The 18,238-nt window shown below is 34.7% G+C and overlaps 1 protein-coding gene across 1 annotated transcript; it reads left to right on the forward strand.

Moving 5' to 3' along the window:
* The first annotated feature begins 7,486 nt into the window (after positions 1-7,486).
* LOC112458530 (vitamin K-dependent gamma-carboxylase) lies at positions 7,487-13,532 on the forward strand. The gene is made up of 12 exons (XM_025022219.1): positions 7,487-7,681; positions 8,378-8,663; positions 9,311-9,564; positions 10,076-10,397; positions 10,478-10,660; positions 10,794-10,957; positions 11,081-11,311; positions 11,380-11,642; positions 11,878-12,078; positions 12,218-12,456; positions 12,682-12,993; positions 13,336-13,532. The coding sequence occupies exons 3-12, from the start codon at positions 9,327-9,329 to the stop codon at positions 13,496-13,498; spliced, it is 2,316 nt and encodes a 771-aa protein (XP_024877987.1). The 5' UTR covers positions 7,487-7,681; positions 8,378-8,663; positions 9,311-9,326; the 3' UTR covers positions 13,499-13,532.
* The last annotated feature ends 4,706 nt before the right edge of the window (positions 13,533-18,238 follow it).

Consider the following 18,238-nt stretch of genomic DNA (forward strand, 5'->3'; position numbering starts at 1 on the left):
CGCACGTGCGGCTGCCACGTGTTGACTGCTCGCCTGGCAAATTCGTTATTTGTGGCGCTTGGCGTGTCGATTAGTGTAATTAACATCACAGTGATTGGAAGTGTAGCTAAGTTTAAGCAGATACTCTTTAGCTCTGAATTATTTTTCACCCCAGTGTTTAACTCTACGTTACTATCAATCCTTGTAGTCTTTCCAAAAGAATATCTTCTTTTAGGAAGACTTAAGAAATTTAAAATAATTTAAAAAACTAATTAAATATCATAGAATTAATATAATACTTTATGTCACATTGTCATAATTTATTTTACAAATTTTTTAAATTTGTATAAAAGCAGAAATAAAGATTTGAAATCATTATAGTTTGTTGAAAAAAAGAGAGATAAAATGGTCTTAACACTTAATAATTAAAGTTATATATCTTTTTAAGAATACATATGTTCAATTTTTTTTCAATTTGGATTAATTCTTGTTTTTGTAGGGCAGAAACGACGACCGATGATTCGAGCAAATTCAACAATGCCACAATCAGAGGAAACAAAATAGTATGACAGGATGGATTGGAAACGATCGAATGGAATCGCCGGAGGATATTGGAGCAGCCTGTCGCGTCGTAAATGTTTGCGGCACGTGATACGCCCGTGGCAGTTTGCAGAAGAGTTCAATTAAAACGCTCCAACTACTGAAGCACGATAATTTAGACGCATACAGACGAATACAAACACATATAAAATCTAATGCAAACAAACACTTTACAATTAAACGTCTCGAAGAGATCTTTCTTCTTAGATTTCATAATAATTATATTTCAAATTGATTTACATAGATCTCAATGATATCGCGTACAGAGATTAAATGAGAAAAGAACAAAGAGCATTGCAACGTATGAAGGATACACAAAAAACAATTTTAGACGATCGCAGACGTAACGTCATTGTCGTAACTATTCATACGACGGCTTCAATCGTTTCGTACTCAGCTCAGGCTATTCACAAAAGCACCCCTGGCTCCCATGCGGATGATCATAGGCGCCCGCACTTAAATCTGATTCAGATAACGGCTTTCCTCCGCGCAAGTACAAACGAACTCGACGAAATACATGAGATTACTTTTCAAAGAGGATATCCGATCGATCGAGTTATACATCAATGAAACATACAAATTGAAAACGAAAATTATCTCGAGATAGAAAACGATCGCGACAAATCGCACGTAGTCAGTATCGGATTAATCTATATTAAAATACAGCGAAGGATCAATTCAATAGCTCTCTGTTTGTCGGCAAAAGAGAAGCATGTCCGGCTGCCCACGAAAGTATGGGTCAAGAGTTAGGTCGGCAAATTCGATTTCCGTTAACGGATGAAAGAGAAGACCACCGACGGTTGCGGAGTTCGAAGGGAGTGAAACAAAGTGGTCACATTAGAATCCACCGTGAATCTCATCGAGGTCGAGATACCTTTCGATCAGATATGTTCCGCGGCTGCCAGGTGAGCCAATTCGAGCGAATAACGCCTTTTGACGTTAACGCCAACCACCTCTCGTGTGTCCCGTACGCCGTAAATGCTCGTCGACGCACAATGGCCAGCAGATTGTGATCTTCCGCCTCGGTCCCTGGTTACCAGCGACCATTACCATTATATTTGTACTCGTGTACTATCACCTCATTGTCTCGTTTATCTGTCCGGAGCGTCGCCGAGAAAGAGGGCTGTCTTTCATATTAATGGATTCGCATAATTTTAATTTCTTGCTCCTACTTCATAATGAAATAATAAGTACAGAGAGACTAATACTTGCATGGTTTTACTAATAATATTATTGCACAATGGAACATGTATTAAATTGTTTTAACTATATTTATTTTAATTATATGCTACATTATCTCATATAAATGAAAGACTAACTCTTCGCAATTCACTGTCGTACAACGTAAAATACTCTGTCCGATATAATTTTCTCTCGCTTTGATAAGTTACGGAGAAACTATATACGTTCGCCGAATTCACGTCATGTGAGTCATTGATTACGATAAAAATAGGATTTACCGACTCATCGCATCGCAAAATCCGAGACGGTCGGACCGATTCGGGAGAGACGGGAGCCCGTTTCTGGGGAATACTCGACGAGGGAGAGAGCCTTTGTCCGCGTAGTTCGCGAGGATCCATCCTCTCGACATCCCGAGGGATTCTTCGTGTATTATATTACCGGTCGCCCTCCTAGGAGCGATCATTATCTCTTTAGGAACTCGGGGCCAGGAATATGGGCCAAATAACGTAGGAATTATCCTCTATATTAATAGTAGCTATATATATTAATAGTATTACTGTGCAAAAAGCACGATTCCGAATAGTTTATAAAAATATTATTAAAAAGTGAGATTTTCAAACTTTGCATTTTCAGAGAAGTAAGAGCATTCTTCGTATCTTGTATTTTTTAAAAATAATCATTCCACTTTCGGTTAGTCTATTGAAAAAAAAAATTATTATTTAAATCAACCTTTTTCACGAACGAGTCTCTTATAAAAAAAACGAATTGCACGTGCGTGTTGCACGTATAGTAATCATCGCAGATGCTGCCGGCCACTTGAAAACGAAGTGGTCCGGTCCGCGAGCAAGTAAAACAGTTGCCGTTGGCCGTGAAATAATATCATCGAGAAAAAAGGCCGCACGCGCCATTGCTCTTCTATTGCGATGCTATAAGATAAATTGTAGCAGCATAAATAAATGCTTAAGTGTGTCGAAAAAAATTCAATTGACGAATAAATTATGCTATAATTTTTATTACTAATGATTTTATAACTTCTCTCTTTTTATATTACATTATTTATTGAAAAGCAGATCTATTCCCATAATACACGTATTTAATTATAATCTCAATAAACAATTACTTATATATTTTTATTTATATTTTTATATTTATTCTCAAAATATCACGATATATTTCACATACGCGAAATATACTTACAATTAGTTTTAATAGAAATCCATTTACCGCGAGGGTGATATTTCCTTTTCTCCCTTCTACATCCCCTTCGTCGTAAGTCGTCGAGGTCGAAGGAAAAACACTGCAGACTCCCAAAGGATCTGATCCCCGCGGAGAAACGAAATACCGATAAAAATCGCTACATTTTTTCCTGAAAACAAGGTCCAGCGGGGCAGGACAGATCCCTTCGACGTCAACCCCTGTGTGACAATCGTCCGCGCTCCATCGAGCGGGTGTCTCCTAACTGGGGTACCTGTAACCCCCGCAGTTTCGGCGGCCTAAAAACGTCCTTCCGGACGAACGCGCGCGCAGAATAGAAGTCCCTCGGTACGCGATAATGCGAGCACGTCAGCTCTCCCGCTCCGACGATTATGAACCGTTGTTCGAAGACGAATGTTAATCAGATTCTAATTCGTTCGCCCACGTTATCCGAGCGAATTAATGTGCGCGCATAAACAACCCGTAGGTCATTCGACGTGCGTCAAGTCGAAATTTCACCCTTTTAATTCGCAAAGCCTTTCATTTTCATTAGTAACTAATAGAGTTATAAATAGAATTATAATAGAATTATAAATTAAAGTAAATTTGTTGTGTTCCAACCGTATACAATATAATAAATGCTATTTGCCCTTTTTTTATTTTTACACAGACTATGACAATTATGACAACGAATATTGTTGATGGATTATGAAAACGTGACAGATGACACGCTATATTTTGAAAAGAAACGAAAATTCGGGTGCGAAGACACCCTTCAGGCAACTAATATAAAAAACTTCTCTGTTGCGATTTTCAGCGGAAAAAAGTAAATGAGTTCTGTGCAAAGCTGTAACTAAGCGGCAGCTGCGACGAGCGAAGCATGAAGAAAGCATGATCGAGATCACACTTCTGGAAGACTGCCCTAAGTCATGCTAATCGAAAGGAATATTGATCAGGTGTTTATCTGCCTACGTGTAAATCCCGTCTAGACATAATTAAAATAATATATTCAAGGCAATGTATTAAAATCGCTTTTGATAATCAAGATTAATTGACGGAAAATTGTGCGTGAGATAGCAATATTGAATTTTACTATCTTAAAGGTTTAGTTGGTTTTTTTGTTTAAACTTTCTTATGTTTCGTAAGACTAAGTATATTGAGAAGTTGAGGTCAATTTAAAAAAGGAAAATTTTAATGTCATTGCGCTTGGCGAAGGCATTTATATCGACTTCCACGAGAAATGTTAAAATTTCCATTTATAGCACTTATAGGTACTGCCCACCACGATTTTCCATGCGGCAAGGGTTAACAGAATAAACCGTCGCCATTCAACGTCGCCCATTATCTACCGGAGAAAACAAACTGGTCATCTCTCGTTGCGCGCATTATGTCCGGGCTGTCACGGTTGTAGAGGATTACACGTCGATTACGAGGCGCAATTTTAAACCCTCTCCCTCTTGCAGTCTGCGCTCACTCCGCGTTTCTCCGTCGCTCTCGCCTCGCGTCGCAACCCTTTGTGGGTTACTCTATGGTTTTACAATCAGTCACCCGTGCTGTGACACGACCGATGGGTCGTCATCTACGAAGGGGTTGCCTCGTTTCGGAAAGCGGATTACGCTCGTCTCTCGCTCGCGTTTCTCTTTTCACCAGTTCTCACTTCACACCGAGTCGAGTCTCGATACCGGCGGCGAACTCGACGGCTGCCGTTTCTCGGGTGATCGATGGACCCCGGGTTGAACCGATCGCGTATCTTCTTTCGACGATCGTGGATTCTCTCTTCCCTCGGCCAGTTATGGGTTTCGCACGTTTCTCGGCTCGCCATGGTGATTTTTACCCGTCATTGTTTACACGAAGCAATCCTTTCTTTTCCAGAAGGCGTGTCTGTCCAAAGGGGTGAAGTTTGACTTCTGAAAACGTAATAGCCACGAAAATGACACGCCGCGATTTTTATGAGGGACGTCGCATTTCTTTTGAGAATTTTGCGTGTTGGAACGTCACATTCATTGCATAATCTTATTATAATATAGAAAATTAACATGACACAAAGTTAGACACATACATTAAATGTATTTAGATATATATTCGTTAAATAGTTTAAAATTTAAATTGTTGTTTCGTTAATATGAAAAATAGCGTCGCAATTGGTTTCGTACCGTTACAAAAAACGATCACAATTTCTGGACATAGCTTCGCAAATCGCTGAGGTTTACTTTCGGACAAGACGTAATCTCTCGACACGTCCGGGAAATACTTGATGCGGAATACTCGGGGTGCCACGAAAGTTTCGTCGTCCCCCAACCTCTGCGCTCTGCAAAGGTGCCCCCGGCTTTTTTTCCCAGTATGAATGATGATGTATGGATGCTGGCTCTGGGCACCGGGGGCACGGTAAAGGGTTCCATTGTTGCGTCCTCCCCTGGAGAACGAACCCACTCTGCCCCGCAGGGGAGACCTTCGTGAAATATTACTGCCGAGCAACAAACTGCATTCTGCAGGCTGTATACTGTTAATTTTATGCCCGATTTTTTTGCCCACTCCATCTAACTCCACCCCTCCTCCTCACCTCGCAGCCCTCGCTTTCTTGGCAGCCATCCCTCGATGTTGTTACACGGAGAGTCCGTGATCCAAAGTGCCAATAATAATAAATATTCATCGACTTATTCTCGGAAACAATATCGAAAGAAACGCGTAAAATAATATCGATCCTTATATCACTTAGCTTCTAAACTGTACTGTGTGCATTGTAAAAAAATTTTTATTTTAATAATCTTATTAATAATCTAACAATCTCATTCTAATTTTACAAATATACCAATTTCTAAAAATTTTAACTATAACTATAAAAAATTATATGAGAATGTATGTATAAGATAAGTGAAAAATTGAAAATGCAATTATATGAAAGGAAGTTGTTACATACGCCGATATTTATTATTAAGGCAAGTATACTTTCCGATATTTTGGGGTTCAATCGAACCTTCCATCTGAAAAAGAGTCAGTAATCTGAGAAACGGGCAAATCGGGCCCGGCGAGTCGCGAGAACAATGCGAGGCCGCAATTAATAGAGCCCGTAATCGGATGCACCCTGCGCTCTCTATGCAAATTTCGATCAGACACGGTTTTAGAGATTCGCCTTGGCCCTTCTCGTGCGTCAACAATGCGCCGACTTCGCCGACAATGGGAAATAATAAACCGTGATAAATAGCTGAGCAAATACATGTCTGCTATTGCTCTCCGTCTCTCTCCTCCGCCTGTTCTCAATTCCAGGTGTGGCCGCTCGAATTCCAAAATAAATATGCTCGGCAAATACACGGGGTGGCCCGTGCCGGAATAAACGAATACCGGTATTAATTTCCCCGCTTACGCTGAAAATATACCTAACTCGATTTGTCGCACCGAATGGAAGAAAACGCGAAACATTAGCTCGTTGTTGCACATACAGCTTTAAATGGCCGGCCGCTAAAATCGACTTTTGATACCATGGTTCTATTATTTATTATTCTATTAAAATGCAAAATAATTGTCGTAAAATAGTTTATAATATAATTATAGCAATTCTTTTTAGAATCTTTTATTTATTTGAAAAAAACAACCAATTTTACTTCCTTACTAATAATAAATAACATTTATCTACAACTAAAGATATATTATATATTAATAAAATTATGACATAACGTACGTCCAGATTTTGGTGCATTCAAATCGGGCCAGGTGACCCCGTCGGGCTAAAATCCGTCACGAGACGGTTTTAGAGAGCCGAAACTTGAAGAGGCAGCACTAATCAAAAGTGGTCCACGGAGACAGATTGAGGGGCGTGCTGAAATAAATCAGTCTTTTGTTTTACAGCCCTAAAACGGCCGTTGGGAATATATACAGCGCGCGAAATGACGTCCATTCATTAAAACGCCCCAGCTGCGAGATCGAAAAAGACTCCTGGTGCCGATTCAGCGGCTCCGGACAGCGCGATTAAATAATCTCGGCCATTGTGACAGAGTCATTATTTGCTACGTACACTTATTTATTGCTCTCGTATGCATACATGTAAATTTTATTGCATGCAGCATAATGTTGCACCTGGGCTTTAGCAATTTGGAAAGGAACGCGAATAAATATTTTGAAATAAAAAATAGTTAATGGTATCAAATAGTTGTCTATATAATAACTGCTCTTGAAATTGTTCTAAGATAGAGAATCGATTTCCGAGATTTGTTTGATAATCTATTCTTAAAATTAAAGTCAGGTCTTCTGACTTTGAATATCTTTACTTTTTCAAAATAATATATTTTCTCTTCTTTCACAATGTACATATTCCGTAGGCAAAACATAAAGTAAAACCTTACAACCAGCTTGTGATTGCATTTGTTGCCCTCATTTGTTGCCTCGTTAAGAATCCGGGTTCAGTTATGTGGAGCGAAATTAGCAAGCAGAGATAACGCGAGTTGTATCTGAACGCGCGCGGCGGGACGAGTGGGTAAAAAGAAGATGCTTTCTTAGCGGAGAAGACAGTCTGTGGACTCTGACACAGCAGCCCGTAGATACGCGGTACTCGCAAGATCGTCTTCGCCGCCTCTCGCCAGTCGCCGGAATTGTTATCGCGAATATTCCAAGTTCAAATTGTTATTGCAATTGTGCGTGCGTCGATCTTCTCGCTCGATATTGCGATACAACCGACACAAAAAGCAGCTTGATTGTGATATAACGTCGGCATATCTGAAGCTGTTAACCCTGAGTATATCTGAAGCTGTTAACCCTGCTCTCCAAATATTTCTGTCACGGAGAAAAAAACGTCTTGAGTTTGATTTACTCACTCGCTATCGCGAATTTATCTAAAATATTTTAATTTTTTATAAATACCTTTCCAGGAATATCTATCGGAATATATCTCGAAACCATTTGTTCAATAATTGTCCTAATAAAGAATTATTTTTGTTATCTTAATTAGAAAACATGTTTAAAATGCGCAATTCAATTTAGCGCAACAATAATTGCTTAAGCTGCGATCGTTGCGTGAGTAACATATAAATATAGCTCGTAATCGTAATCTAGACACTGTTAATGAGATCTTATGAATCATGTATTCTATATATAGAAGACATCGGACTTATATATGCTACAATACATTCGAGTCTGCTGTTTAATTGGGTTTTCAATCTAAGAAACATTTAAAAATAATATTTTTTATTTTTAAGATAAATATTTTATTCTTATTATTTGTATTTCTTTCTATTTTAATTTTTAATTTATCACTGGTAAAATAATCAAATTGGAACTATTAATTCTTGTATTATTGCACTTTATACAAAGATAATTATCAAAATGTTTGAGAACAATCTCTTTCTAATTTTAACATGTTGTATAATTATTTGACAGCTAATATTTTCCGATTGTAGTCTTTCGTTTCTTAAATATCGATAATGTCTATCAGTGAAATCGTAGTGCGTGCAAGATGAAGAGGTGTGAAGTATAATTATTGCGCGGGCGCGGGTCAATAATTCGTGCCACGTTGCCTGGCGACGGTATTCCTACTCTGAACCTCTGGAACAACCGGCGCGAAGTGCTCCTCTCTTCCTTCTCCAGCTGTCCAGACTCCAGACAGAAGCCGACCAGCCTACCACACAGCGCTACCGAGAGCGAAGACGAAGATCTTGTCTTCCAACTTCGGCGGCTGACTCCTCACAGTGTCATCAGTGTCCGTTCGTGAAGAGAACCAGGTATTAAGTGTGACTCGCGCTTGATCTTTTTTTCTTTCGTCCTTTAAAATCTATGCATTTGAAACCGCGTCGACTGTCTGATGGGGGGAGAAACACGTGACGAGAGAGAAACAGAGAGTGTGCAACATATTCTGCATGCGCGAGAATTGTTTCGATAATCGTCGCACGTGCTATTTCCTAGAATCACAACTGCATTGCGGTTTACGAAGTGGAGGTATCGATGTAACAGTATATTCTCTGATATTAATTAATTTATTAATTTAATACAACAATGTAATTTTTGAATCGATTTGAAGTAGCACGTAAATAAATTAAATGTTATTTAATATTATAAAATTGCTTCAACGAAAGTGTGATTTGCTCGTCGGCAGCGACAATTCATTCAATCACCATACATTACAACTAGTTTCCTGTTACAAATTAACAGAAATAAGTACTTGGAAAAATGTATGCCTCGCTCTTTAAAGAATTATTAAATCCTTCGAAGATCTTTTAAATTAAAGGCCTTTAACACCTTATGCAACGAGCTATTAAATAGAATAATTATTTATACGTGTGTCTTTTATAAATTCATTTTGATAATTTCAAATAAGATTAAAAAGGCAAAATAATTAAAAAATAAAATTAATTCTGTTGTTTGCTTGCAGAACTGGAAGCGGTGGTATGTGGAGAAAAAAAGATGAGCCGACGAAAGATGCGTCGCCAAACGATGGACCACTTATAAAAAATTTCATGAAATTCGTGTCTGAACGTTGGTTATCATTGAAATTGTCATTTAATAACAATTTCGAAAGACTATTTGGCTTTAAAGTAAACGATTTGTCGAGTTTAGAGAAATTTACTCAGTTCCTATATCGTCCGACGGATCCAGCCAGTCTAGGAGTAGCCAGAGCTTTATTTGGTAAGTTAACTTAATAATTGTATTATTACGTAATTCATATAATATAGCATTGACGTTAAGATTGAAAGAATCTTTTTGTGAGTTAATTTTTCACAAATCAACACATTGGCTCATCGCTGTTACGATACAGTTTAATCCTACTCATCGCAACACTTTATAAACGGAGCGAAGAATTTGAATTGTAAGAACTAGACACGATTTAAGACCTATTAAAGCAGTCATGAGAATTAATGGCTCGAGCCAATAAAAGCACGACCGTGATTCTATACCGCCCGTAGAAAAAGTGTATTACTTACGAACGTCTTTATCTTCATAACGTTTGTGCAGTGTGCAATCAAGTTTGATTAAATATTTTAAATAGTTGACATTTAAAGCCATTTTAAAGCACAGAAAAATTCTTTTATACATTTATAAAGCAATTTAAATCACAAACAGTCCCAATCTAGTTTCCGATGTATTCGTAGAATTTCAGTAGTACATCCTAATAATTCAGTGACAAATCTTTCTCCAGGTCTGTGCATGGTGATAGACGTCGTCGAGGAGAGAGGATTCGCAGACGTCGACATAAAATGGGGAGATCCGTGGGACTGTCACTTCCCATTGATCCACGGGATGAAATCACCATCGCTGCCGTGGATGATAATGATATACACGGTGATGTGGATAGGTGCCTTCGGAATCGCGCTCGGTCTGCATTTCAAGATCGCGTGCGCCTGTTTCGTGTTGCCTTATTGGTATATCTTCTTGCTAGAAAAGAGCTACTGGAACAATCATACCTATCTCTACGGCATCGTCGCCACTTTGTTCTGGGGAACGGAAGCAAACAAATATTTGTAAGTCAAATATCTGTATTTTCATAATTCTCCTAAACACGCATATTAGTCGCCAGTGAAATTTAATGTGCTATCGTTAGTGCGTTAGATGCAAGTAATGCTACACGAGATGGGGACTCCGTGCCGTACTGGAATTACTTTATCTTGAAATTTCAATTCTTCGCGCTTTACTTCTTGGCCGGCTTGAAGAAGTCCGGCAGAGAATGGCTCGAAGGTTACTCTATGATGAATCTGTCTAGACACTGGGTGTTTTATCCATTTAAGTAAGTGGAATTCACATTATTCGAAACCAAAACAAATCTCGTATTCTAGCGAGCAAAGTTTCACTGTTGTAAAATAAAAACAGGATTGTTTCCGACTGACGAGTATATCTACGAGAAAAATGCTTTCTTTTAGAATATTTCTGTCTACTGAACAGATCGACTTTCTAATCGTCCATTGGTTCGGCTTTATCTTCGATCTGTCCGTCGGATTTTGGATGCTGCTCGAGAAAACACGTATACCCTCCATGGTATTCTGCACAGCTTTTCATTTTATGAACTCAAGACTATTTAGCATAGGTAATTATTATTTAAAACAAACAGAAATTTTGGATAACACTTGATAAGAATATTCGAAGATTTTTTGTGCCCTATTCTTTATACAAAATTTTGGAAAAGGCTTCAGAGAAAAGATCTTTTCAGGAATGTTTCCATATGTGTGCCTGACAACAATGCCACTCTTTTGTCGCGTAGACTGGCCACGTAGATTAGGATTGTACTTTAGACGAAAGCAAAAGATTTTATCGGTTAATGCAAATTTAATCGACGCAAATAATGAAAGAGAGACTGATAGTCAAGCAGAAGAATCTATGAAGCCCAACTGCTTAGTATTGCCTTCAAATGAGATCTCGTATAATGAAGCGATACATAAAGGTAATAATAATTTTTTTTGAACAATAATAATTTAATACAAGCTTAAAAATATTTACAACTATTTTCAGAGAAAGCAACGAGCGAGGGAAAAAATGAAAATTATTCTGTTAAATCAAAATCTGAAAAGAAAACCGACAAAAAAGATAACGATACACAATTATCTAACAATTCAATTAAGCCTAATGAAAAAGAAACAACAAGTATTTATAAAAAGGTTCAGATAACTCGGCAATCGTCGAAAGCTACGAGGAAACAAAAATTTGTAGCGTCGCTATTGCTGTGCCATGTTGTATTGCAGTTTTTTCTGCCGTACTCGCATTTCATATCGAAGGTATCAAGCCCATTAACAATATTATTATTACATTATATTGTATCTCACTGCAGTATTCACACAAATAGTAATCGTATTTTTAAAATGTGGCGATACATTTATTTTCACACTTAAATTAATTCTGCAAAATTACACACAATACGTAAAAGTACTTTAATGCAAGTTTGTATAAATTTACATAAATCATCGTATGATCGCCATATCTATAATGAAAATAAAACGTTCTGTACTTCAGGGCTATAACAATTGGGTACCTGGTCTATATGGTTATTCCTGGGACATGATGGTTCATGCCTGGGACACTATACTCGTAGTGATCAAAGTGCACGATAACGCGAACAACGAGATACGATATTTAGATCCTGACGCATGGGTGCAAGGAGATCGATGGCTGAAGCACGGAGACATGGCGATACAATATTCGCAATGCTTAAAGGTTTTTAAAGTGCCACAAATAAATAAGTGCCTAAAATTCTTAATCATTTTCTTTCTTATATGCCACATTGTTACATAGCTATTTATGAAACGATTTATCTCGTTAATCTAATATCGAATTTGTCTGTGTGTAAATTTAGGATAATCTGATGCATCGAAAAGAGAAAGGATTGAGGATCAATCATCAGTCTGAGGATAAAGAAAAGTGGACAAAACTATCTACGAATTTAAGCATTTACATGGACGTGTGGTGTTCGCTAAATGGCAGATTTCAACAGAGAATATTTGACCCGAACGTCGATATGCTGACAGTCGACTGGCATCCATTTAAGCCCGTTTCGTTCCTGATGCCGTTACTCACGCAGTATAATTCGTATCGGTATGTATATTTGTATAATCATTAAATTAATTTATTAGATATAATATGAGATTAATATTCGCGATCAAATATATCGTCAAAAGTTATGAAGAATAATTAATAACTGGCAACTATCTCGATTGATCAAGAGAACTTATGGAAAATTATTTAAAATTTGTTATTAATTTAATAATAGCTATACGTTTATTTTCTTAGTCTAACAATTCTATTTTTTATCGTTTTCAGACATAAAATGGATGAAATTGAGCAGCATGTATTCACTTGGTCCAATTACACGGATGTGTTGTTCGTGGCCGATTTTCCAGGAATGTACTTGGAAAATTACATATCCACCGATTTCGCGAACGTTTCTTTAACGGTGCTGGAAGGTGAAGTAACTTTCAGTGAAGAAAAATCGATGGATGTGATCACTGTGTCAAAGAAAAAATCAATTCCTGTCGAAACAGGGAGGTTTCATCGAATAAAGACTATGAGTTCTTATCCTGCATGCTACATGTACACTTATACGAATCAAACGAAACAATTGGATAGCGAAAGGTAAATACCGTATTATGTAAATATATGTATTATACGATATATATATATATATATATATATATATATATATATATATATATCGAAGTTAAAATATAGAACATTTTTATTTAAATTTTTTAGTAAACTACTACTATTCAATATATGTCATATTCATAAAAATTAAAGTTTTGGTATGTCCTGATTCAATACAACAAATTCTACAAATTTTTATACAATGTTCATAATATATAACTTATATTTTATACTAAATAAAATAAACAAAACTTCTATACATTAAATTAAAAAATTCTGAAGTCAAATCAATTTCTTATAAAAATCATACACTTTGTCTCCTTTTTTCAGAAGAGAACCTCCTCCAGTAATAGAAGACACGCCACGATTATTAAAAGAAATTAATTATAAGATTCTTGCATGGATAAGAACATTCGTCCATATAATAAATGCCTTCTTAAACTTGGTATATGACGTTCCTATGGTACGACGAGTGCGTATTAATAATGAATGAAAAAAAAATAAAATTACATCTTTACTTGTCTCAATACATTTTATTTTTGTTAGCATCTTTTCAGGACTTGTATTATATTTTGAACGCATATTAATTTATATTAGACTTTATTATCAAAGCTTAGTAATTTGAAAATTCAATAAATTTTCAACAAAAAATTTGCAATAAATGAATTTATGGTTAATATATACAATTAATTTATCTCGGTTGTATTTTCAAAATTACAGTTCCTTACAGTTTATAAATATGTTTTTAGAGCATTAGAAAAAGAATCTACATACTATATTTTTAATTGAGATAATTCATTATCTTCATCTTTAATAATTCTAGGAAAAATTATTTATTTATATAAAAATATATACAATTGTTTAAAAGATATACCTATATAAAATATACGCATATACATATATACATGTATAAAATAATATACAATACATGTATATACATATATATATATAATTGTTATCAGTAGAAAAATGATAATATAGCAAAAAAGTTATTTTTATTATTTTTATATTATACATAATACCATGTGATAAAATACAGTATCTAATTGTTGCAAATTAATGTGATAATCTATTGTAACTTAAAATAGAATTGCTAGACTGATATTTGATCAATTTCAGTATCTAACTCAGCAACTTAAAAATAAATTACATAACTATTTTGTAAATGTACTATAAACGAAATGTTTTATATTGTTAACAAATTATTTAAATTTTTTTCAAATATTACTGCACGCAGTCTTGTAGACCACAGATTAATTAAATGTTAAGCGTCATTGTAATTTAGTCTCAATCTTTGTACAACTTACAATTATACAATCAACAATAAAAATATTATTATGCCTCTCCCCCTGCTCTCGATCTTTCTTTTACTTCAGGAAAAGCAAATCAGAAAAGAAGTTATAAAAGATCTGATTTTATGTCTTCTCCCTTCTTTCTCTTTTTTTAAATATTTAAATATTAATACGTAATACTTATAATAAATATAGAATTTTCTAAAATATTTGATAATTCTATAGAATTAGATAATAAATATAGAATTTTCTAAAATATTTGATAATTTTGTATAATTCTAAACAGGGAAAACATCGAACGCAAAAAAACGTTTATCAAATAAATGAATTAAATTTTGAATGCCAAATGGTTTATCGTTCTTTTATCTTTATTTCTGTTTCAGAAAAATTATGGGTAGTGTATGAGCAAGAAAATGTTGGAAAGAAATTAAAAAACGGATGATGGAAAAGGTCTTAAATGGAAAAATTAAAAGAAAGAATCTTATAAGAAAATAAAAATATCCGTGGAGTGATTAAGGAGAAAAAGGAAGGAAGAATGAGAAAGAGAGAAAGAGAGAGAGAGAATGATAAAGAGAGAATAAATTGAATGAAAATAACACAATAAATATAATTACCGATTTTGAATTACATTTTATGTCGGTAACTCATCTAGTAATGCCAATAATGTCGGTGTATAATGATAAAGCTGACTATCGGTAATGTAGGAATCAATAATGTTTAACTTATAAAATTTGCAAGGCATCGAAGGATATACGCATATTACAGTACATACAAGATATAACTATAATTAATATATTAACGCTTGTAATTTTTATAGTAAACTTTATTAAATTTTGTATTAATTTGGTAATGTCAAAATTACCGACATTAGAACTTTACTGATCGTTACTGCTTCGCTAACCATAAAAATTTGAATCTTCTAAATTGATAACTAAAGCAGAGAGAAACCTGAGAGAGGCCATCCCGACCTTTTTCGTGTGTTGCATTTTCCGACGCGCCGCCTGAGAAAGTGCAACTCAACTACGTCGTTTCGGAGCAACGAACTAATAACTTTCCATATTAAAAATCGTTACGACTCCCCGCCGCGCCGGTACGAACGTATTTTTTAACGGTCACCTGACGCGAGGAACAGCGAAAAAGGCCGAAATAGCGATCGTATCCAACCACATGGAAATGCGGTATATAACATCGTAAAGTATCAAATATTTAATAAAATCAAAGCAAAATTTATAAACAAATTCTTCAGAATATATAATTTTTTATCTTGCGTATTCCAACTAATAACGAATTACGATAATTAAAATTACAAAATTAAGATTACATTTTTCAAAATTATTACATATTTCGTATCTCATAATTTTAAAAAATATAATCGTAATTTTATAATTTTAATTTTCAGATAAATGTCAAATTTTGCAACCAAGAAGCTATTATTTGAGCGTTGATTCAAACCTTCACATCTATGTGAAATTTATAATAATTAACGATAATTTTTAAAATGTGAAATTCTATAGATAAAGAATAAACACCGTTATTATCTTAATCGTCTTCTGTTGATTTCGTATAATATATCCGGCATTAGTATCATACAATTTCAAATTTATTACAATTTTTCTTATAATTCCTTATTACAATAATTTTCTTATAAATAATGTTACATATGGAGGGGTAAAAGCCATAGTGGTGTAAGTCAAATTTTTTAAAATATTGTCTTGTATGCATAGATGCAATTTATATATTGTATAGATTGCATCTATGCACACGAGTCAATATTTAAAAAAATTTGACTTATACCACTATGGCTTTTACCCCTTTATATAATTAACAGTACGAGTTACAATCCCTTCGTGTTCCTACCTACCCGAAGTAATATCTCTATGCATGTATATATTTTCCGCCTATCCATATTTTTATATCTTCATATACCTACCTAATATTTCATATTCCTACCATATTTTTATTTACCTAACGCGTTATTCCTGGCCCACCCGAATTTATTAGTTTATTTAGTTTATTATTATTAATTTATTTTATCAATATTAATTAGTCGCGACCGCGATACCCGAAATTAAAGAAGTAAAGATTTTTAAAAGAAGTTTACAAAATTTTAAGTTCGCGATTAATTGAGATTAAGCTGGAGACGTCACTTTCCCGTCTCCGATTACGCGTACACATGCGTAAAAAATATTACCCTCCCTGTATGCACATTATACACTAAATTGGTGGTGTTCAACACCAACCTACCTTGTGTAGATCTTCTCTCCTTTGACCAGTTTGACCATACCACTTCATGGCCAAATCCATTCTGGCAAAGCCAGAAACAAGAAGAAGGAATACACCTTCCGTTGCCGCCTAATCATAGACGACAGATGAGCGTAATGATTTTACGCTTTTTCCCACGATGCGCGAAACACGACCGCGTCACGAAGGACCATTTGTAACAAAATTAAATTAAGTAATTTTAAAATTACTACAGCGTTCAAAATCTACTTATTATCGTATAAACTATAATTTACGCAAGTGATCATTTTCTCGATTAAGAACAAAAAAGATTTTAATTAGTTAGAGGAGCTGTTAATTTGGAAAAAACCTTTTAATCAACCGCGTATGTAATCCAAATAAATTCGACTACATTTTACGAATAATAGGAACTTTAATTTAAATCTGATATAAGTATGCAGGACTTAAATAAAAATGCAAAATGTAAATGAATAACAATATTGACTAAACTGAACGGAAACTGAAAAAATATAAGGCCCATTTTTTTCGATATCGTTTCGCATATCGAGTCTCACCTCAAAAGGATGAGAAATAAAGAATTAATGACGTGAGATCCGAAAGAGATAATCAAGTTCCTGCACAATATTGAGCTAATGTGAATACATTATGCACTCGAGCAAAAAATTTAAATTTTGATAGTTACATCTTATTACGATAATTATACTATACTACTTAAAAATCAAGTATTTATATTAACGCGAAATTAAGTAATCAAGTTTAAAATAATTGTTACAAAAAATTTTCTGTTTTGCAAAACATTATTTATCAGATCTCACGTCATATCGCTTTAACTAGTATAAAAACCAGTTATCAATACATATGAATAGACTGTAAAAGCTTAGGCTAAAATTGGTGCGTTATAGGAACAAATAATTTTAAATAATGATCGTGAACACACAATTTTGTTAAATGGATTACGTAAAAAATATATTAAATAGATTGTACAATTGTACATACATAACAATAAATGATTAAAATAATGCAAAGTACTTTTTATCTTCAATCGTTATGCAGGTTAAAAGCATCTCTAAGCGTACATATTGCATTCTTGCACCAATTTATGTAACACTTAATCCTGAAAGATATTTGGGATGGAATTTACAATGACAAAAAGTACGACAAATCAATTTATGTGATTTATCCAGGATTAAATGTTAAATCCTAATCTGACCCAGGCATTCCATTTTAAGACAACGAATCTATGAAACGTAATATATGTAATAATTTATTGTGATAACTTGACTCTGCAATATATTTGACGTACTCGTCATAAATTCGTTACCTTCAATCATGAAATTTTAATCATCACTCACCGACCGATGCGCAACAGCGGAGTTATTCTGCAACGTCGCTACGATGATTCTGTAACAAACAAATGTAGAATCCGAATTAAAGCAGGGTGCAAGAGAGAGAGAGACAGTCAATATTTCAAAAAATGATTACTACATAAACACTAAATTTTATATTATTGTTTATTAAGCAAATTTAATGAAATAATTTTGTAATTTCTTAAGAATACTCTATCCATTGAACATAAGCTTCTATAGAATTTCTAAAATAAAACTATTTTTCTCTAACTTTTATTTTCTAAATAACTATCCGGTTAAAAAGTAAATGACCCATCAGTATAAGATATAATATGTGTATATGTATAAATAAAT

Source organism: Temnothorax curvispinosus, unplaced genomic scaffold (genome assembly GCF_003070985.1).
Source record: "Temnothorax curvispinosus isolate PA1 unplaced genomic scaffold, ASM307098v1 QBEX01008973.1, whole genome shotgun sequence".
In the NCBI taxonomy this organism is placed as follows: Eukaryota; Metazoa; Arthropoda; class Insecta; order Hymenoptera; family Formicidae; genus Temnothorax; species Temnothorax curvispinosus.

Coding starts and splice junctions, on each gene's coding strand:
- LOC112458530 (XM_025022219.1), top strand. CDS start 9,327: ATGTGGAGAAAAAAAGATGAGCCGACGAAAGATGCGTCGCCAAACGAT. Junction 9,565..10,075: donor AGTAGCCAGAGCTTTATTTG/GTAAGTTAACTT, acceptor ATCTTTCTCCAG/GTCTGTGCATGGTGATAGAC. Junction 11,312..11,379: donor TAATGAAGCGATACATAAAG/GTAATAATAATT, acceptor AACTATTTTCAG/AGAAAGCAACGAGCGAGGGA.